Below are 23737 nucleotides of genomic sequence, written 5' to 3'. Positions count from 1 at the left end.
TTGCTGCCTAATATATCCCCTAGACAGGTGCCATTGTAACAAGATAATCAATGTTATTCACTTTGCCTGCCAGTGGTCATAATGTTTTGGCTGATATGTTTCCCTGTATGACACAGCTCTATGGGATTTAGGTTAGAGTGTTGCCTGCATTTCTGGCTTCCACGTTGCAGGAAGGATGTAGAGGCTTTGGAAAGGGTGCAGAGAGGGATTAAGGGGTATTAGCAACGGAGAGAGATTAGACAGACTTGGATTGTTTTCTCTGGTGCACTGGAGGTTTAGAAGAGACCTGATAGAAGTATGTGAAAATTATGAGAGGCATAGATTGTGCATACAGTAGATAGGATAGATTATGAGAGTCAGAACCTTTTCCCAGGATGGAGGTTTCAAATACCGGAGGGCCTAGCTTTAAAATGAGAGGGGCAAAGTTTACAGGAGATGCATGGAATGTGCTGCTGGGGGTGGTGGTGCAGATAGATGTGATAGTGACGTTCAAGAGATCTTTGGATAGTCACATGGATGTGCAGGGAATAGAGAGCTCTGGAATTTGTGCAGGCAGATAGAAATTGGTTCAGGTTCAGCCCAGACATCGTAGGCCAAAGGCTCTGCTCCTGTGATGTGTTGTTCAGGTCTCAACCCGAAACGTCACCCATTCCTTCTCTCCAGAGATGCTGCCTGTCCTGCTGAGTTACTCCAGCTGTTTGTGTCTGCTACACTTCTGTAAGTGTTGTTCAATGTTCTCTCTATTGAAGTGGCGGCCTTTCAAGAAAAGAAGGGCCAGAATGTTCCTATAGTCTCCGGATTTTTGAAGAATTGGAACCATGGAGCATTGTTTCAGAGGCAGGAGTGTCTCTTTTAAGGCTGAGATAATCGACAATTGGTGCAGGAGGAGGCCATTCGGCCTTTCGAGCCAGCACCGCCGCCATTCAATGTGATCATGGCTGATCTTTCACAATCAGTTGAAAACAATTTTTTTTCCAAACTGTTAATGAATCTTTAGAATGCTCTGCTTTAGAGAAATACTGAGTCAATGAATGTACTCAAGCTTGAGAGAGACGTGTTTTAGTGTATCGAGGAAATAAAGCAGAAAGAATCCAATATCCGCAGTATTTTTTTTTATAGGGAAGTTGAAAGTTATGTGAAGAGGCAGCAATGTGGATGTGAAGCCACATTCAGATTGTCCATGGTCTCATTCAATGGCAGAACAGATTTGAGAGCCATATTGGCCTACTCCTGCAATGGACACAAAATGCTGGAGTCTGGAGGAGGGTCTCGACCAGAGACGTCAACTATTCCTTCTCTCCAGAGATGCTGCCTGCCTGAGTTATCCAGCATTTTGTGTCTGTCTTCGGTGTAAACCAGCATCTGCAGTTCCTTCCTACACATTTGGTCAACTCCTGCCCATTGTTACTACGTTCTCAACCTACTACACTGTCTGCACTTTTCATGATCGCATGCCCTTCACCTTGTTCTCCAAATGCACATTGTGGACTAAATACAGAGAGATCTCCAGGCGTGGCTTCAGGAGGTTACTGACCAAAAAGGTTAATGAGGGCATAGCTATGGGTGTATATATGAATTTCACCAAAGCATTTGACAAGGTTCCACATGCTGGGCTGCTCTGGAAGATTAGATTCCATGGGATCCAAGGAGAGATAGCCAAATGGATAGAAAATTGGCTTCATGAAAGGAAGCAGAGGGTGATGATGGTAGGTTGCTTTTTTGGACTTGAGGCCTGTGACTAGTGGTGCTCAGAGTTCAGAGACCCATTGCTCTTTCTGGTTTACGTCAACGATTTGAATGATTTGCATGATTAGTAAGTTTGCAAATGAAATTAAAGTGGGTGCTATTGTAGATATTAAAGATGATTGCAAAGAAAATGCAGCAGGATATTAATCGGTTGGAGTTCTACCTATAAATCTCTGTCTAGATTGCCTTTCGAAATCTTAACTTCCAGAGGAAATTCTCAGACAGATTGCGATACGACCACGGTTTGTGAATGACTGTGTGGGAAGGAACTGCAGATGCTGGTTTAAACCGAAGATAGACACAAAAAGCTGGAGTAACTCAGCGGGTCAGGCAGCATTTCTGGAGAGAAGGAATGGGTGACGTTTCGGGGCGAGACCCTTCTTCAGACTGAAAGACATGGGAAAGAGAAACGAGATATATAGACGATGATGGATTCGGGAATAGTCTCCTCTGGCAGAGCTCCTTCCCATCACCCTTAGGCCTCGATAAATATATTGGATTTGCCTTCCTAATTCCTCTCCTGCTCCTGATTGTGGCTTGAGACCCAGTTGGATTGTAACTAATGAGCTTATGCTTTAAGAAAAATAGAAAGGTTCACCTTCAAAATAGGTTAAAATCACTAGAGGCATTCCAACTAGTGTTGCCAACTTTCTCACTCCCAACTAAGGGACAAAAGGTGACGTCACCGCCCCGCGCCCCACATGACCTCGCCCAGCCAACGGCCACGTACTCCTTCTCTACTAATGGCAGCCACCCGGGCCAGGAGGCGGGTTGCTATGCAACCTCCGTTAGGCGGCGCCCGGGCCTCCGGGCCTACACTGTCCGGGCCTATGGCGGCCCCTGGGCCTACAGTGTCTGGGCCAACAGTGTCCGGGCCTACAGCTCCCCCCGGGCCTAATACAGGACAAGGGCGGTCCCGTATGGGACAAACCAATTTAGCCCAATATACAGGATGTCCCGGCTAATACGGGACAATTGGCAACCCTAATTCCAACTCCAAATTTCTGGGCCCAACGTGCAATCTGGCAATTTATTCCCCTACAAATCTGCAAGTGTTTGATGATCACTTTGAAAAAGGTGGCTGTCCAACCTGTTCTTGATGTTGAGACTCACACTCATGTGCACGACATTCAGTATTAATGGCATACTGTTGACCCTTCATTGATTGTGTATTGCACAAGAAAATGATGCCACCCCATCATGCAGTGTATGCTTTCAGCATGTGAAACCCAATTTATTCTGCACAGGATATGCTGCAGTCTACAATTTGCAAATAATATATGCCATCATTTGTATGGCAAATAAACTTGCAAATAAATATGCCATCATTTGTATGCCATTTACAAATGCTTACAGTTAGAAATTAAAGTGTTCTGAATATTTTTGTAATGTATTGCACTGAATCATACAATTTGCAAATAAATTTGCAAATTGAATGATTCAGTGCAATGCATCACAAAAATATTCAGAACACTTTAATTTCTAACTGGAAGCATTTGTAAGTGGCATACAAATGATGGCATCTACAAGGAACTTTGCACCAGAAAAATCCAAATGCTCCATGAAGGTCTTTGAAAAAATACAGAACGTCAGCGAGAAAAAAGATCACGATTAATCCAATACCTTTTGTGCCAGGATTCAGGACAGAGAGCTGATTAAACTGCTTGGCTCTTATTTTGTGTTTTAATTAGTTTGGATTCCTTTATTCCACTAAAGGAATGTGGAAAAGTACAGCACTGGTAAATAGTGTGTCATTGCCGTTGGCCCCAAAGCGTAAGACTCGTCAAAGATCAATCCAGCTTGCTCTGAGACCTTCCCAAGCGATCCAAACCCATGGCGCAGCGGTAGAGTTGCTGCCTTACAGCGCATGCAGCGCCGGAGACCCGGGTTCCATCCCGACTACGGGCGCCGTCTGTACGGAGTTTGTACGTTCTCCCCGTGACCCGCGTGGGTTTTCTCCGAGATAGACAATAGACAATAGACAATAGGTGCAGGAGTAGGCAATTCAGCCCTTCGAGCCAGCACCGCCATTCAATGCGATCATGGCTGATCACTATCAATCAGTACCCCGTTCCTGCCTTCTCCCCATACCCCCTCACTCCGCTATCCTTAAGAGCTCTATCCAGCTCTCTCTTGAAAGCATCCAACGAACTGGCCTCCACTGCCTTCTGAGGCAGAGAATTCCACACCTTCACCACCCTCTGACTGAAAAAGTTCTTCCTCATCTCCGTTCTAAATGGCCTACCCCTTATTCTCAAACTGTGGCCCCTTGTTCTGGACTCCCCCAACATTGGGAACATGTTATCTGCCTCTAATGTGTCCAATCCCCTAATTATCTTATATGTTTCAATAAGATCCCCCCTCATCCTTCTAAATTCCAGTGTATACAAGCCCAATCGCCCAAGCCCGATCTTCGGTTTCCTCCCACACTCCAAAGACGAACAGGTTTGTAGGCTAACTGGCTTGGTACAGGGATGGGCCGATGCAAGACCAATATGGAGCTATGCAGATGCGGCAGACACAGAATGTGAATGGCATACTGTTGAACATCTGTACGATACATGCCACATCTACTAAGATGCCCACTTCTTGGTGACCAACGCTGCCTGGAAGATCTATCGGTGGCAAAGGAGAAGGCTGTCTGTGCAAGAGCCTGGCCGAGCATTTGAAACATAGTTGATGGACACGAAAGAAGAAGACCCTAATGTGTGTAGAATAGTGTTAATGTGTAGCTGATGATCACTGCACACACAGTAGGCTGAGAGGCCTGGTTCCACACTGTATCTCACTCTTTGGTTCCTTGACACTCATGGTTATTGACCAAACTGTTTGGTCTATAATGCTTTGCGTGGTTACTTGCAGGTTACTGCCTTTGCAATGGTCAGTACTAGTTAGTTTAGTTTAGTTTAGAGATACAGCGCGGAAACAGGACCTTCGCCCCACCACATCTACACCGACCAGCGATCCCCGCACATCAACCACTATCCTGCACACACGAGGGACAATTGACACTTATACCAAGCCAATTAACCTACGAACCTGTACGTCTTTGGAGTGTGAGAGGAAACCGAAGATCTCGGAGAAACCCCACGCAGGTCACGGGGAGAACGTATAAACTCCGTAGAGACAAGCCGCCAGGATCGTAGTCAGGATCGAACCCAGGTCTCTGGCACTGTAAGGCAGCAGCTCCACCACTGCCCGTCATGACATAAATTTAGCTGACTAATTCCAGCACGCTGCCGTACAAAGTTGGTGATCCTATCGAAACGTATAAGATTATTAAGGGGTTGGACACGTTAGAGGCAGGAAACATGTTCCCAATGTTGGGGGAGTCCAGAACAAGGGGCCACAGTTTAAGCATAAGGGGTAGGCCATTTAGAACGGAGATGAGGAAAAACGTTTTCAGTCAGAGAGTTGTGAATCTGTGGAATTCTCTGCCTCAGAAGGCAGTGGAGGCCAATTCTCTGAATGCATTCAAGAGAGAGCTAGATAGAGCTCTTAAGGATAGCGGAGTCAGGGGGTATGGGGAGAAGGCAGGAACGGGGTACTGATTGAGAATGATCAGCCATGATCACATTGTATGGCGGTGCTGACTCGAAGGACCGAATGGCCTCCTCCTGCACCTATTGTCTATCCTGGAGCCTTTTGCTTTGTTGTTGCATTTCAGCAGTCTGGACTTGAGCAAGTAAAGTCCGAGTAAAAATCAGGTGCTTTTGTTTGCATGCTGTTGGATTATAGAGTCCTCTCGAAACTTTTCTTGAGATTTAGAACGCCGTGTACCGCGAGAGAGGATTTGCGGGGTTTTGGCTGAAACAAGATGCTCCAGCTTCAAATGAGCTGTAAAACGTGGCCAACGTGATTGAGGCCGTGTCGATCAGGCACTTCCACTAATCCAACAGTTTAACACGTATTAATCCACTAATAAGATGAGCCCATCGTGTGACCAATAAAATTCTCCGCAGTATTTCCTTTCAACATGTTCTTTCTATTCATTTCGGCTGCCTCTAAATAATGGGACTAATTAACATGCTTGCTAGAATTTATTCTTGAAACATTCGGGAAAAATCTTGTTAAACTTTGCTCAGAGTTGGTTGAACCCCAACAAGCTACAGCCAAGATTACGATCTGTTTTCCAGTCAATCCGCCCAACATCCCACCATAAATTGGCATAAATTGAAAGGCATTTTTGCTTCCATTGAGTTTCCCTGAATATAAATTAGTCAGCTGGAAGCCTTGCATGCGTTTTAATTACCACAAACATTTATGGCCTGGAATCTATGAATCAGTTAGATATTTCTGCTTACACTTTTTGGATCAGACATTATGACAGAACCTATTTTCCTTACAATAGACAATAGAAAATAGACAATAGGTGCAGGAGTAGGCCATTCGGCCCTTCGAGCCAGCACCGCCATTCAATGTGATCATGGCTGATCATTCTCAATCAGTATCCTGTTCCTGCCTTCTCCCCATACTCCCTGACTCCGCTAGCCTTAAGAGCTCTATCTAGCTCTCTCTTGAATGCATCGTTAACCAATGTTGAGGTTGCATAAATAAAGTAGTTTAAATGACTGGGGTGTGCCAATAAGAACCATTCCCTGCGTATGGCACTGGTTCTGAGCAGAGTGGGGGAGCAAATCAGAAACTTAAAAACACTATGCTTGAAGGGATGACTTGCTTTATTTCCCTAAGAATATTCTCACTTGAACTTGTGATGTAGTTGGGAAATTGTCCTGTTTAGATTGTCCTGCGTGTTTATGTTAAAAATCATGTACACAATCACAAACCCAAACATTTCCGTGACTCTACACAATTAGCAATAGAATTTGATGTCTGAAGGGTCTCGACCTGAGGTGTCACCCACTCCAGAGATGCTGCCTGACCCGCTGAGTTACTCCATCATTTTGTGTCCATCTTTGGTGTAAACCAGCATCTGCAGTTCCTTCCTACACAATAGAATTTGATTGTTTCCTTTCAATTAAAAGATAATTTTATGGATTTAAGGGGGTGCCTAATGGCATTTTATTTATGAATCCAAAATAACAACAAATAGTTTCTCTCTTAGATTTTTAGAAAGTCATGTATACTTTGAGATTTTAAAAAAACTTTTAAAATATGCCTGTTAGTGCCTGCATGCCTCAGGAAATGAACACATTATGAAGGATTTTCACAACTTGACAGAATCCCACAATTTAGATCACGCCTGATTCAGAGAAATGGGAATGAGCCAGCATACAAGAATGCAGAAAACTTGAGTTTCATTAGCTGCGACTGTTTCTCAATTAATTTGGCCCAGATTATGAATGAATCTGTGCGAAGTAAATGGAACGATCTTCAACTCATGATCGAACTACCTCTCCCCTCCCTCCCACCGCCACCACACGCACACACACAATGTTAATGAAATTTCTCTTGAAGTTTTGCACTCGGAAGTCTGCATCTCTTCAAAATGTTTTCAAAGATAGTAAGTAGTGACCCTTAATTGACTTCAGAATGTCCGCTAGGTTACACTACAGGAACTGTGAGTGACTCTGTCTATGGCTAATTACTCTTCTAATGACCAAATTGTCTAAATATTGAAACAAGATGGCCTGCAGTTACAAAGAACACACAGCTGATATGTCCTGCCATTGCAAAGACAAACCAGTTCACGGAAACAAATGACTTCCTTCTTTTTGTTCGGGCCCTTCTGGAGGGCAAACGTTTTTTGAGCTAAGAATTTCAAACTGAAGACACTATTTATTGTAAATAAACACCAAGGAAAAGTATCAGCGTTACTTTTCCTCTAAAAAATGGGGGAATAAAATGTTTCATTGCCTTATTCGTGGAAAAGGCAACACACTACTTTATCTGACTGTATCACAAAATGCTGGAGTAACTCAGCAGGTCAGGCAGCATCTAGGAGGGAATGGGTGACGTTTCAATGTCACTATCCATGTACTCCAGAGATTCAGCCTGATCTGCTGAGTTGCTCCAGCACTTTGTGTCTATATGTAACTGCACTTTACAGTGTGTGGTTGTATAATACTTTCCCATCCATTCTGATTAGACTACTTATCCTTTTCACTGTGTTAATTAAACATATGTTTAAGGTCTTCCCTTCTCTAAATCTTCTCTCTTCCCTCAAGAAAGATATTATTCCTATACTTTGAGTAATACCAATACTTCACTGGTGAAGTCCTGAAATCTGAACTGTTAATCTTAACTTTGATACAAAGTAGGAGTGGCGGTAGAGTATCCACTGTTCCAGGTGTATAACGGCAAGCATCAGTCCGCTAAACCCCTGATCTCCCGGTTGCTCAACACTTTAACCCCTCCTCCCATTCCCACACTGACCTTTCTGTCCTGGGCCTCCTCCATTGTCAGAGTGAGGCCCAGCGCAAATTGGAGGAACAGCACCTCATATTTTGCTTGGGCAGCTTACACCCCAGTGCTACGAACATTGACTTCTCCAACTTCTAGTAACACTGTTATATGATGGATGGCATTAAACTGCAAAAGGTGCAAAAAGATACACCGATCACCCAAAACATTATGACCACTGACAGGCGAAGTGAATAACATTGGTTATCTTGTTACAATGGCACCTGTCAAGGGGTGGGATATATTAGGCAGCAAGTGAACAGTCAGTTCTTGAAGGTGATGTGTTGGATGCAGGAGAAATTGGCAGGAGTAAAGACCTGAGCGACTTTGACAAGGGTCAAATTGTTATGGCCAGACGACTGGGTCAGAGCATCTCTGAAACGGCAAGGCTTGTGGGGTGCTAGCAGTGGTGAGTACCTACCGACAGTGGTCCGAGGAGGGACAAACCACAAACCAGCGACAGGGTGTTGGGCGCCCAAGGCTCATCGATGCGTGAGGGCAACGAAGGCTATCCCGTCTGGTCCGAACCGATAGAAGGTCTACTGTGGCACAAGTCACAGAAAATGTTAATTGTGGTCACGGGAGGAATGTGTCACAATACACAGTGCACCGCACCCTGCTGCGTATGGGGCTGCACACGGAGGACCAACAGCATATTAGGCAGGCTTGTCATAGTGTTTTGGCTCATCAGGTCATAATGTTTTGGCTGTTTGGTGTATATGCGAATATTACTAGGTCTGGAGGCTCTTGGAGTCCAATTAACCTGCAAAGCTGCAGATCTTTGAAATGTCAGTGGGGGCATTTAGCAAACAACCCAAGCAATGACAGGAAGAACATAGAAACTCCACACGGATTGCATTGGAGTTGAGCATTGAACCCGAATGGAGCTGTGAGGCAGTAGCTCCACTGGACGTGCCACTGTGACGTTCCCCGATGAGATCGTAAAGTTTCTGCACCTTGGCATTTACAGATTCTGCACAAAATATTTTATTTTGTTTTGAACAGCACCTGGTCTAACAGGAATTGTTGGCGGAAGACCCAAGGTGTGAGTATGCTTTGTTGGCCAATGTACACAAAAAGGATCCATTCAGATATGAAATTTATAACACAAATATACACAACTGAAATCAAATCAGCACTGCAAAAGAGCCGTTTTTGGCCATTACTTTCAAACACTAGTGCAAACCTTTTTTGTATTATTTTTACATTTTATGTTCCACTGCCTTTGAGGTAACTTCCTTCTTAGTATAAACATAGAAACATAGAAAATAGGTGCAGGAGGAGGCCATTTGGCCCTTTGAGCCAGCACCGCCATTCATTGTGATCATGGCTGATCATCCACAATCAATAACCCGTGCCTGCCTTCTCCCCATACCCCCCTGACTCCGCTATCCTTAAGAGCTCTATCTAGCTCTCTCTTGAAAGCATTCAGAGACTTGGCCTACACTGCCTTCTGAGGCAGTGAATTCCACAGATTTACAACTCTCTGACTGAAGTTTTTCCTCATCTCCATTCTAAATGGCCTACCCCTTATTCTTAAACTGTGGCCCCTGGTTCTGGGCTCCCCCAACATTGGGAACACGTTTCCTGCCTCTAACGTGTCCAACCCCTTAATAATCTTATATGTTTCAATAAGATCCCCTCTGATCCTTCTAAATTCCAGTGTATACAAGCCTAGCCGCTCCAGTCTTTCAACATACGACAGTCCCGCCATTCCGGGAATTAACCTAGTGAACCTACACTGCACGCCCTCAATAGCAAGAATATCCTTCCTCAAATTTGGAGACCAAAACTGCACACAGTACTCCAGGTGGGGTCTCACTAGGGCCCTGTACAACTGCAGAAGGACCTCTTTGCTCCTGTACTCAACAATACAATCGAGCCATATACTCCGAAGAGATACATGATATGGGAATAACGTTTAGTGCAAGGTAAAGCCAGCACAGTCCGATCAAGGGATAATCCGAGGGTCACCAATGAGGTGGATAGTAGTTCAGCACTGCCCTCTGGCTGTGGTAGAATGATTCAGTTGTCTGATAACATCTAATTTCCATATTGTGGAAGCAAAGAACTGGTTGCTGGTTTCAGGTCAGGACCCCCTCTCCAGACTGATGGAGTATGGGGGGGGGGGGGGGGAAGCTGGAAAGGAGAGTTGGGAGTGGGACAAAGCCCGGCAGGTGACAGATAGATACAGGCCAGGGGTGCAAATGGCAGATGGGAGGAGTCTGTTAAAGAGGCTAGAGGTGAAAATAGACAATAGACAATAGGTGCAGGAGGAGGCCATTCGGCCCTTCGAGCCAGCACCACCATTCAATGTGATCATGGCTGATCATCCACAATCAGTACCCCGTTCCTGCCTTCTCCCCATACCCCCTGACTCCGCTATCCTTAAGAGCTCTATCTAGCTCTCTCTTGAATGCATTCAGAGAATTGGCCTCCACTGCCTTCTGAGGCAGAGAATTATTCCACAGATTAACAACTCTCTGACTGAAAAAGGTTTTTCCTCATCTCCGTTCTAAATGGCCTACCCCTTACTCTTAAACTGTGGCCCCTGGTTCTGGACTCCCCCAACATTGGGAACATGTTCAGATCACATAATCCATAGTGGTGATTAGAGACCTGGATTACCTGACTTAAACTGTTTGATTCTACGGTGCTATATATTTTAAAAAGGAAGATGAAAATTTTCCATTAAGATTAAATTAATAATTTGGTGGAACTGTAAATTTTCCTTTCTTTTGTTCCTAGGTCTCCTGTTCTGAAGCCATTCTTCTTTTTACATCCAAAGCACAACGTTACGGTAAAGTAATAATAGAAATTCTGAAAAAACCCAACAGTCTAAGAGGGACCACCATTTTAATTGGCAATACCCACATTCTACCTTGACATCAAATCAGCAGTTTAACCCTAAGACTCACTCTTTAATGCAATAATTTATTTATTTATTTTAAGGACAGGTGGTGTGGACATTTACAATGGCAGCACTCAGTGTTAAACATAGAGGCAAGATAAAGTAATGTCCAGTTAAATCAAAGCATAAGGATTGAAACAAAGTGTAGTAGAACAAACAGCAAACGAAGAAGAAAAAACATAAAGAAGTTACCTTTTTTTTTAATACTAAATATTATTCAGGAAATTAAGGAAATAAACAAAAAAACAGAAGACAAAACAAAACAAAAACTAACATTGACAACAATAATAAATTCTAATTTCATATATAGCATTAGATTGTACAGTAACTCTCTGTCCCAGCATGATTGCGTTATATATTGAAGCAACATTTACTTAAAATCACTGCAACCTGTACAAAGAAATGTAGAAATAAATGCAAATTGCATTTGTTCAAGGTGGCGCAGCGGTAGAGTTGCTGTCTTACAGCGAATGCAGCACCAGTGACCCGGGTTCCATCCTGACAACGGGTGCTGTCTGTACGGAGTTTGTACGTTCCCTCCCGTGACCTGCGTGGGTTTTCTCCGAGATCTTTGGTTTCCTCCCACACTCCAAAGATGTACAGGTTTGTAGGTTAATTGGCTTGGTATAAGTGTTAAATTGTCCCTAGTGTGTGTAGGATGGTGTTAATGTGCGGGGATCACTGGTCGGTGCAGTCAGTGGGCCGAAGGGCCTGTTTCCGTGCTGTATTTCTAAAAGCTAAATCTCAGAGAAATTCAAAGCTTATTAATTTATGAATGTCGCTCTAGAGGTGTGCCTCAGCCACAAAGGTTGCACTGGCCTGCGGGTGAATAAATCTTCATTGGGAGTCTCCACCAATTGTACATGGTTATACGTTATTTTAGAAAAGTTATGAAAAATAAACCTTTGGGGGTACTAGAAATCACATAACGAGTGTTATTAAAGGCTTAAGAAAAACTCACTAACTCAGCATATGTAGAGTATATTAAAAAAAAAATAATAATCCAGTGAATTGGCAGAGAATCCCACAGATTCACAACTCTCTGGGTGAAGAAGTTGTTCCCCTTATTCTTAAACTGTGATCCCTGGTTCTGGACTCCCCCAACATGGGGAACATTTTTCCTGCATCCAGCCTGTCCAATCCGTTAAGAATTTTATATGTTTCTATAAGATCCCCTCTCATCCTTTTAAACTCCAGTGAATACAAGCCCAGTCGACCCATTCTTTCATCATATGTCAGTCCCTCCATCCCGGGAATTAACCTGGTGAACCTACGCGGCACTCCCTCAATAGCAATAGAAAATAGACAATAGGTGCAGGAGTAGGCCATTCAGCCCATCGAGCCAGCACCGCCATTCAATATGATCATGGCTGAAACGTATAAGATTATTAAGGGGTTGGACACGTTAGAGGCAGGAAACATGTTCCCAATGATGGGGGAGTCCAGAACCAGGGGCACAGTTTAAGAATAAGAGGTAGGCCATTTAGAATGGAGATGAGGAAAAACCTTTTCAGTCAAAGAGTTGTGAATCTGTGGAATTCTCTGCCTCAGAAGGCAATGGAGGCCAATTCTCTGAATGCATTCAAGAGAGAGCTAGATAGAGCTCTTAAGGGTATCGAAGTCAGGGGGTATGGGGAGAAGGCAGGAACGGGGTACTGATTGAGAATGATCAGCCATGATCACATTGAATGGCGGTGCTGACTCGAAGGGCCGAATGGCATACTCCTGCACCTATTGTCTATTGTCTATCATTCACGATCAGTACCCCGTTCCTGCCTTCTCCCCATACCCCCTGACTCCGCTGTCTTTAAGAGCTCCATCTAGCTCTCTCTTGAAAGCATCCAGAGAATTGGCCTCCACTGCCTTCTGAAGCAGAGAATTCTACAGATTTACAACTCTCTGAGTGAAAAAGTTTTTCCTCATCTCCATTCTAAATGGCCTACCCCTTATTCTTAAACTGTGGCCCCTGGTTCTGAACTCAATAATAATCATCACTAATTAAAATTCATGTTTGGTATTAGCGTGGGTAAAATGTTATCTTATAGTTATTGATTGAGAGTAGTGTTCAATAATCTATTTTCAGATTGAGACAAAGGGTGGTAATCTCTAGAGGGCTGTGCTGGGACCACTGCTACATATATGGGTATACTGTGTAAATTTCAACGGGTGTAGCTTGGCAGTGCAATGAGCATTGAGAATAATGTTAATAGACAGCTAGTGGCTAAAGATTATCTGCAAAAAAATTATATTTGGTTTCCTCGTTCAATTCAAATTATTTATCATTTGTCAGGAACATAGTTAAACAAAAAAAAATCCCAGTCTTGCAACAGACAAGCTTGCAATTGGATACGGTAGATGATGTATGGGCCTAAATTTGAGAACAGCTCCTTGCTTAAACTGCCCAAAGACGTTAGTGTAAGAAAATAACTGCAGATACTGGTACAAATCGAAGGTATTTATTCACAAAATGCTGGAGTAACTCAGCAGGGCAGGCAGCATCTCAGGAGCGGGTGACGTTTCGGGTCGAGACCCTTCGTCCCGAAACGTCGCCCATTCCTTCTCTCCTGAGATGCTGCCTGACCCGCTGAGTTACTCCAGCATTTTGTGAATAACGACGTTAGTGTCCTCAGTATGTTCCAATAAGGAGAGGGACATGGATAGGAATGATTTAGAGGGATATGACCCGAACACAGGGATGGGATGAGCTCCAAAATAAACTACTCAAGTCGTGTCAAAGGGCCTGTTTCCATGTTGTAAGGCTCAATGGCTACGTTGTAACGGATACATTTAATTTCTCTGCAGATTGATATATTTGTGAATGGAAAGCATGCTGAAAAATTTAAAGAAGACTTTAACCATACACATTTGCCTGCCTCAGAAGAAAAAACAGAACAGAACCAGGATGATCTAAATGGTGCGTGAATAGTATTTCATCTCACTATTTTATAGTGAATAGTATTTCATCTTTATTCTTTGGAGCGGAGAAGGTTAAGGGGGGACTTAATAGAGGTTTTTAAAATTTTGAGAGGGACGGACAGAGTTGACGTGGGTAGGCTTTTCCCTTTGAGAGTGGGGAAGATTCCAACAAGAGGACATAGCTTCAGAATTGAGGGACAAAAGTTTAGGGGTAACATGAGGGGTAACTTCTTTACTCAGAGGGTGGTGGCTGTATGGAATGGGCTTCCGGTGGAAGTGGTGGAGGCTGGCTCGATTTTATTATTTAAGAGTAAATTGGATAGGTATATGGATAAGAGGGGATTAGAGGGTTATGGTCTGAGTGCAGGTAGATGAGACTAGGTCAGAGAGAGTGGTCGGCGTGGACTGGAAGGGCCGAACGGGCCTGTTTCCGTGCTGTAGTTGTTATATGTTATATGTTATATATCTCACTATTTTACCTCGTACAGCTTTAAAAATGTGTGCATTTTTGGCATTGTTTGTTCGGAACTTCAGTGAAACAGATCGTGTTATATAGAAAGCTACTTAAAGCTTTACTTGAAAACTGAAAAAGTAATATTTTATTAATAATTAACTATTAAATTAAGATAATAAAAATATCATAATGTACTTGTTCAGAATATTCACCGAGTGAAATATACCGGATCCTGAAGGTGTATCCTCTCGGAAGGGAATGTAAAACTGGAGGTCACTGTTTACAAGTCTTACATTTTCAGTCCTGATGCAGAGTCTTGGCCCGAAATGTTAACCATTCTTTTCCCTTTCTTGATGCTACTTGACCTGGGGAGTTCCTCCAACAGTATGTTTTTTGCATCAGGCACAACGTTTTCTCTCATTCTGTTTGGAATTCTTTTTCTTAAAGGCCGATGGAGTCTTTTTCTTTAAAGGTAGAGATAAATAAGTGAAATGTTACCACATCTAACTGGAAAGGCAGTGTGCAGATAGATAGTTCCAAGAAAGTGGTGACACAAATAGACAAGGTGGTGAAGATGACGTTTGCCTTCATCAGGCCGTGTATTGAGTACAGGAGTTGAGACGCCATACAGTACATAATCCTCCGACATTTTCGCCTCCTCCAATGGGATCCCACCACTGGCCACATCTTCCCATCTCCACTCCTTTCCGCTTTCCGCAGAGACCGTTCCCTCCGCAACTCCCTGGTTAACTCATCCCTTCCCACCCAAACCACCCCCTCCCCAGGTACCTTCCCCAGCAAATGCAGGAGATGCAAGACTGCAGCAGCACTCCCAAGTCCCTTTGTAACTCTTTCCCCATTTAGAAAGTAGTCGGCGCCTTTATTCCCTCTACCAAAGTGCATGACTGTACACTTTCAGTCTGAAGAAGGGTCTCGACCCGAAACGTCACCCATTCCTTCTCTCCTGAGATGCTGCCTGACCTGCTGAGTTACTCCAGCATTTTGTGAATAAAAACCTTCTGACTGTACACTTTGCTCAGCTCGTTTCCATTTGCCCACTCTCCCAACCTGCCCAAGCCCTTCTGTAGCCGAAGATAGACACAAAGTGTTGGAGTGACTCAGCGGGTCAGGCAGCATCTCTGGAGAATAAGGATGGGTGATGATTTGGGACGGAACCCTTCTTCAGACTAAAAGTGGGGAGGGGGGACTGGAGGTAGGAAAAGGACAGAACAGATTAGGGCCGGCAACAGATCAACAAGGAAGGGTGGAGCCCAAAATGGCCCATTGTTGGCTGGGGAAGAGATGAGAAGGGATGAGAACAGTGGAACTAGTAGGACGACTCGGGTGGGAGAAGGGGAGAGAGAGCAAATTCAGGGGTCACTTGAAATTAGAGAAGTCAATGTTCATACCGCTGGGGTGTAAGCTGCCCAAGCAACATATAAGGTGCTGTTCCTCCAATTTGCATGTGGCCTCACTCTGACGGTGGAGGTGGCCCTGGACAGAAAGGTCAGTATGTATCATATCATATCATATATATACAGCCGGAAACAGGCCTTTTCGGCCCACCAAGTCCGTGCCGCCCAGCGATCCCCATACATTAACACTATCCTACACCCACTAGGGACAATTTTTTTTTTTTTTACATTTACCCAGCCAATTAACCTACATACCTGTACGTCTTTGGAGTGTGGGAGGAAACCGAAGATCTCGGAGAAAACCCACGCAGGTCACGGGGAGAATGTACAAACTCCTTACAGTGCAGCACCCGTAGTCAGGATCGAACCTGAGTCTCCGGCGCTGCATTCGCTGTAAAGCAGCAACTCTACCGCTGCGCTACCGTGCCGCCCCGTTCCCATGGGAATGGGAAACACAGAAACATAGAAAATAGATGCAGAAGTGCACCATTCGGCCCTTCAAGCCAACACTGCTATTCAATATGATCATGGTTGATCATCAAAAATCAGTATCCCGTTCCTGCTTTTTCCCCATATCCCTTGATTCCGTTAGCCCGAAGAGTTCAATCTAACTCTCTCTTGAAAACATCCAGTGACTTGGCCTCCACTGCCTTCTGTGGCAGAGTCTGTTCCACAGATTCACAACTCTCTGGGTGAACTAGTTCCACTGTCCTCATCTCAGTCCCAAATGGCCTACCCCTTATTCTTAATCTGTGACCCCTGGTTATGGACTCCCCCAACATGGGGAATTGAAAGATTTCTATAAGATTCCCTCTCATCCTAAACTCCAGTGAATATAAGCCCAGTCGACCCATTCTTTCATCATATGTCAGTCCCGCCATCCCGGGAATTAACCTGGTGAACCTACGCTGCACTCCGTCAATAGCAATAATTTCCTTCCTCAAATTAGGAGACCAAAATTGCACACAATACTCCAGGTGCGGTCTCACCAGGGCCCTGTACAACTGCAGTAGGACCTCCTTGCTCCTAAACTCAAATCCTCTCACAATGACGGCCAACATGCCATTAGCTTTCTTCATTGCCTGCTGTACCTGCATGCTTACTTTCAGTGACTAATGTACAAGGATACCCAGGTCTCATTGCACCTCCCTTTTTAAAAATCTGACACCATTCAGATAATAATCTGCCTTCCTGTTCTTGCCACCAAAGTGGATAACCTCACATTTATCCACATTATACTGCATCTGCCATGCATCTGCACACTCACCCAACCTATCCAAGTCACCCTGCAGTCTCATAGCATCCTCCTCGCAGCTCACACTGCCACCCAGCTTTGTGTCATCTTCAAACATTTAATTCCATCGTCTAAATCGTTAATATATATTGTAAATAACTGAGGTCCCAGCACTGAGCCTTGCGGCACCCCACTAGTCACTGCCTGCCATTCTGAAGAGGACCTGTTAATTCCTACTCTTTGCTTCCTGTCTGCCAACCAGTTCTCTATCCATGTCAATACCCTACCCCAATATCATGTGCTCTAAATTTGCATACTGACCTCTTGTGTGGTACCTGGTCAAAGGCTTTTTGAACGTCCAGATACACCACATCCACTGGCTCTCCCTTATCCATTCTACTTGTTACATCCTCAAAAAATTCAAGTAGATTAGTCAAGCACAATTTCCTCTTCATAAATCCATGCTGACTTTGACCGATCCTGTCACTGCTTTCCAAATGCGCAGCTATAACATCTTTAATAATCGACTCAAGCATCTTCCCCACTACCGATGTCAGGTTAACTGGTCTATAATTCCCCATTTTCTCTCCCCCTCCTTTCTTAAAAAGTGGGGTTACATTGGCTACCCTCCAGTCCACAGGAAATGATCCAGAATCGAGAGAACATTGGAAAATTATCACCAACGCATCCACGATTTCTTGGGCCACCACCTTGAGTACTCTGGGATGCAGACTATCAGGCCCTGGGGATTATCTGTCTTCAGTCCCAACAGTTTACCTAACACCATTTCCTGACGAGTGTGAATTCCCTTCAGTTCCTCCCTCCCAGTAGATCCTCGTTCCCCTAGTATTTCTGGGAGATTGTTTGTGTCTTCCTACGTGAAGACAGAACCAAAGTACTCGTTTAACTGGTCTGCCATTTCTTCGTTTCCCATTTTCAATTCACCTGTTTCTGACTGTAAGAGACCTACATTTGTCTTCACTAATCTTTTCCTCTTCACATATCTAAAGAAGCTTTTATATTCAGTTTTTATATTCCCCGTAAGCTTTCTTTCATGCTCTATTTTCCCCCTCTTAATCTTTTCCCCCTTTGTCCTCCTCTGTTGAATTCTAAGTTTCTCCCAGTCCTCCGGTTTGCTGCTTCCTCTGGCCAATGTATATGCCTCTTCCTTGGATTTTACACTATCCTTAATTTCCTTTGTTAGCCACAGTTGAGCCGCCTTCCCTGTTTTATTTTTTCGCCAGACGGGAATGAACAATTTTTGTAGTTCATCCATGCGATCCTTAAATCTTTGCCATTGCATCTCCACTGTCAATTCTTTAAGTATAATTTGCCAGTCTATCCTAGCCAATTTCTGTCTCATAGCGTCAAAGTCTCCTTTTTTAAAGTTCAGGACCCTCGTCTCTGAATTAACCGTGTCACTCTCCATTTTGATGCAGAATTCCACCATATTATGGTCACTGTTGCCCAAGGGGCTTTGCACAACAAGATCGCTAACTAATCCTTCCTCATTACACAATACCCAGTCTAGGATGGCCTGCCCTCTAATTGGTTCTTCTACATATTGACTTGGAAAACTATCTCGTATACATTCCAGGAAATTCTCCTCTTCAGCACTGTTACCAATTTGGTTGGCCTAATCTATGTGTAGATTAAAGTCATCCATGATAACTGCTGGAAGGGGAGTTAAAATGTTTGGGCAATCTGTAGATCGCGCAGGCCAGGGCGGGCAGTGTTCAGCTAAATGATCGCCGCTCATTGTGTGCTTGATCTCGCCGATGTGTGGGAACCCACACCGAGAATATGTTTGCATCCCTGTATCCCTTTGTTACCACCTCTTCCCCAGCTGACAATGGACCATTATGAGATCCACCCTTCCTTGGTCATCTGTTACTGGCACTGATTTGTTCTTTGTTCTCCTTACTGTCCATTTAAATGCTTGTTTCTAGTTTACAATAGACAATAGGTGCAGGAGGAGGCCATTCGGCCCTTCGAGCCAGTACCGCCATTCAATATGATCATGGCTGATCATTCTCAATCAGTACCCCGTTCCTGCCTTCCCCCCATACCCCCTGACTCTGCTATCCTTAAGAGCTCTATCTAGCTCTCTCTTGAATGCATTCAGAGAATTGGCCTCCACTGCCTTCTGAGGCAGAGAATTCCACACATTCACAACTCTCTGACTGAAAACGTTTTTCCTCATCTCAGTTCTAAATGGCCAACCCCTTATTCTTAAACTGTGGCCCCTGGTTCTGGACTCCCCAACATTGGGAACATGTTTCCTGCCTCTAACGTGTCCAGCCCCTTAATAATCTTATACGTTTTGATAAGATCCCCTCTCATCCTTCCAAATTCCAGTGTATACAAGCCTAGTCGCTCCAGTCTTTCAACATATGACAATCCTGCCATTCCGGGAATTAACCTAGTAAACCTACGCTGCACACACTCAATAGCAAGAATATCCTTCCTCAAATTTGGAGACCAAAACTGCACAGAGTACTCCAGCCCTATACAACTGCAGAAGGACCTCTTTGCTCCTATACTCAACTCCTCTTGTTATGAAGGCCAACATTCCATTGGCTTTCTTCACTGCCTGCTGTACCTGCATGCTTCCTTTCAGTGACTGATGCACTAGGACACCAAGATCTCGTAATAACGCAAACAGTGCTTGTTTATAGTTTATTCATTCTTTAAAAAAAACGAATGTGATGTTCTTTGAAGAATGGAAACAGGCACGTTAAAAAAATAATGTTTTAAGAATGTCCTGACATCAGCCTGCTTGCAGATTAGCCAATACTTTGAATGTAACCTTCCTCACCATTGTGGTTGGCTGTTCCTATTTCCTGATGATAGAACACAGCAATTAATGTTATGTTATTATATCCTCGTTCATAAACGAGGGTCTTAATCTCCTAAACACCAGCCTGTTGAGAAACAGCAGTTCAGGCATAATTGATAGAGGGAAATAGAGCTAATTTTAAGGTCAATAATGAAAGTCAACAGAGTTCAGTTTAGTTTATTGTCATGGGTACCGAGATACAGTGAAAAGATTTTGTTGCGTGCTATCCAGTCAGCGGAAAGACAATACATGATTACAATGGAGCCATTTACAGTGTATAGATACATAATAATAATAATAATAATAATAATAATAATAAGCATTTATTTTATATAGCGCCTTTCCAGAAGCTCAAAGCGCTTTACAAAAACAATCATAACATAAAAACAAACAGACAAACTATCCTAACGGAGAAGCGGCGAATAAACAGCGCCATCGTCCTCTCACGTCAGGGTCCTCATGATAAGGGAATAACGTTTAGTGCAAGGTAAAGCCAGCAAAGTCCGATCAATGATAGTCCGAAGGTCACCAAAGAGGTAGATAGTAATTTATTGCATCGTATGGGAGGTGCATTCCCAATCTCGTTGTACCCCTGTACAATGACAATAAAGATATATTGTATTGTATTGTATTTAGTAGTTCAGTAGTTGTCATCGACAGTACAGTTTTGGTACTCTTTCCAAAGGTAGTGTGGAATGGGTAAACATGATATTTAAGTCTGTATGTTTTCAGCATTTTATTTCAGATTTCCAGCATTTGCTGTGAACTGGCAGTTTTGACATGTGCTGGTATAAATTACATGTATGTATATTGGCAGAAATTGATGCACCCAATATTTGAATGATTAGCCTGATAACCTGATTCATTGACATAAACCTTTGTTTTCAGTGCTGAAAACATATTTTTGAATTTATATTGAATTGCTAAAAATCTGTTTCCATCTTAAGTTTCATTATTACACTTTAATTTTGCTTATTTCAGTAAGTGACATTTGTATGAAATTTAGAGCGCACCGCCGACTAAGAGATCTTGAAGCATTTGAATTACAAAAAATAACTTTTTAATTACTAAGGTTTTCCTATTTTACATTATCTTGTGACACTTGCTTTTATGTAATCACATTTTTTAGATTTACCAATTGGGGCTTGCAGTTATCGATTAGAAGAACTCGCTTACACCAGAAGTGGTGATAAAGGCAACACGGCCAACATAGGTAACTCATTTTTGTAAGATTAAGTTAAACTGTCTGAATATACATTTTCTGAAGGATTCCTCTCACTACCATCCTCATTGATTCCCTTCATCCCATGAAAATGGGGTCAAGGAAAGAGCGTTCACGCCGCGGCCCTGTTTCCACCAATTTTTCCACCACCACGCACAAGAAGCACAAGACGCCATTGTATGCAGATGCCGAGAAGTGTGTCCAGCTGTGGCTGAACAACCTCTAATCTTGTGACGTGGACTCGATAAGAAGATCTGATCAAAATGAAAATATCCAGTTGACACGAGCTTACAAATGCCTGATGCATCATCTACAGCGACATGTAGAAACAAGGAATTGCAGATAGCTGGTTTATAAAAGAAGAGACAAAGTGCTGGAGTAACTCTGCGGGTCAGGCAGCATCTCTGGAAAACGTGGATAGGTGATGTTTTCCTTGTTCGGACTGAAGAAGGGTCCCGACTTGAAAGATCACCTATCCATGTTCTTCAGGGATGCTGCCTGAGCCGCTGAGTTACTCCAGCACTCTGTGTCCATGTTCTCCAGAGATGCTGCCTGACCCGCTGAGTTACTCCAGCACTCTGTGTCCATGTTCTCCAGAGATGCTGCCTGACCCGCTGAGTTAATCCAGCACTCTGTGTCCATGTTCTCCAGAGATGCTGCCTGACCCGCTGAGTTAATCCAGCACTCTGTCTTCATCTAAAATAGCCTCTTGTGTTAATTCCTCAAGATGTCTCACAATGCCTCAATACATTAAAGTGTTTACTAATCTGATTCTTAACATTCGCCATACTAAATAGAGGAATAGATTGGTTAAACCCTTGCCCAGAGTAGGGGAATCGAGAACCAGGGTACATAGGTTTAAGGTAAGGGGTGAAAGATTTCATGGGAACCGGAGGGATAACTTTTTTACACAAAGGATGGTAGGCGTACAAAACGAGCTGCTGGAAGAAGTTGAAACACAGAAACTAGGTGCAGGAGGAGGCCATTTGGCCCTTCGAGCCAGCACCGCCATTCATTGAGATCATGGCTGATTCATCCACAATCAGTAACCCGTGCCTGCCTTCTCCCCATATCCCTTGATTCCGCTAGCCCCTAGAGCTCTATCTAACTCTCTTTTATATTCATCCAGTGAATTGGCCTCCACTGCCCTCTGAGCGGAGAATTCCACAAATTCACAACTCTCTGGCTGAAAAGGTTTTTTCTCATCTCAGTTTTAAATGGCCTCCCCTTTATTCTTAGACTGTGGCCCCTGGTTCTGGACTCCCCCAACATTGGGAACATTTTTCCTGCATCCAGCTTGTCTAGCCCTTTTATAATTTTATACGTCTCTATTAGATCCCCTCTCATCCTTCTAAACTCCAGTGAATACAAGCCCAGTCTTTACAATCTTTCCTCATACCACAGTCCCGCCATCCCGGGGATTAACCTGGTGAACCTACACTGCACTGCCTCAATAGCAAGGACATCCTTCCTCAAATTAGGAGACCAAAACTGCACACAATACTCCAGGTGTGGTCTCACCAGGGCCCTTATACAACTGCAGAAGGACCTCTTTACTCCTGTACTCAAATCATGTTGAGGCAGGTACTATTATTGCACCTTTTAAGAAACATTTAGACAAGTACATGGATAAGGTAGGTATGGAGGGATATGGGCCAAATGCAGGCAGGTGGGACAAGTGTAGATGGGACATGTTGGTTGGTGAGGGGAAAGTAGGGCCGAAAGGCCTGTTTCTACACTGTATGACTATGACTCTAAATCAAAATGAAAATGGTAAGCAATTTTTTGGGAACAATCTTAAGACCTCTTTCACCATTCCAAAGGGACTATTCGTCAGAACAACGAGCTGCACGTTCTAATCACCCCCATATCCACTGCCCACACTCATAGTATTTCACTGTGAAGGAGATCTTACCTACTTGCTTACCTTCCCCTCCACCATCCAAGGCACAATTTACTGGGTAAAACCATACTTTGATTGTATTTCTTTCAAATTTAATATATTACATTCACTTGCCCCTGCGTGGGGGGAGGGGACAGCCATGGGGGGGGGGATAGAACAATGGACAATGGGGACACAGGGTGGGGGGACAGCCATGACGGGGGGAGGGGGGGAAAGAACAACGGGGGAATTGGTGCGGGGGGGGGGATTAGAACCTTGTAAGCACCCTTTAAGGGCGACTATTTGCATACCTTGGGTGTGCAAGCAAAGAATCTCACTGTAACTCGACAATAAAGTATTAATTCACTTCTCAAAATATACTCTATTAATAGGGAAGCCAAATGGAGACTCCTGTCAATCTGCAGGCGTTCCAAAGACGTTTCACCCTTTGTGACCAGCAAAGCTAACGCGCGCCAGTTTTAAACAACAGCTCCCTTGTAACTATAGAGTAATTACAATGGGGGTTCTGTTCCCAAGAACTGTTTGTAACCCAAACAGTTTGCAAGTTGGAAAAGTTGCAGTCCGGCGATATCTATCTGTATACTAAAACTCTCGTTTGTTTGTTTGTTTGTTCCTGAACTACAGCCAAAACGGTACACGATAGCGCGACAATTTTAGGCCCACCTTACTCACCGTCGTCCCTTTGGTGCTAATGGAAGAAGTTTTATTGAAATCGGTGTTATATTTTTAAAGTT

The 23737-nt window shown here is 43.8% G+C and overlaps 1 protein-coding gene across 1 annotated transcript in view; it reads left to right on the top strand.

Moving 5' to 3' along the window:
* The window catches only part of LOC144597784 (uncharacterized), a 126188-nt gene that overhangs the window by 83025 nt on the left and 19426 nt on the right, over positions 1-23737 (top strand). The window contains exons 14-17 of the mRNA XM_078407366.1: positions 9115-9154; positions 10858-10909; positions 13823-13934; positions 21008-21091. Of these exons, the coding sequence (XP_078263492.1) occupies positions 9115-9154; positions 10858-10909; positions 13823-13934; positions 21008-21091 (288 nt within the window). The remainder of the gene's footprint in view (positions 1-9114; positions 9155-10857; positions 10910-13822; positions 13935-21007; positions 21092-23737) is intronic.

This window comes from Rhinoraja longicauda, chromosome 1, assembly GCF_053455715.1.
Source record: "Rhinoraja longicauda isolate Sanriku21f chromosome 1, sRhiLon1.1, whole genome shotgun sequence".
NCBI classification, from domain to species: domain Eukaryota; kingdom Metazoa; phylum Chordata; class Chondrichthyes; order Rajiformes; family Arhynchobatidae; genus Rhinoraja; species Rhinoraja longicauda.
The sequence above is the reverse complement of the archived record's forward strand: the minus strand, read 5'-3'. Positions and strand labels throughout refer to the sequence as shown.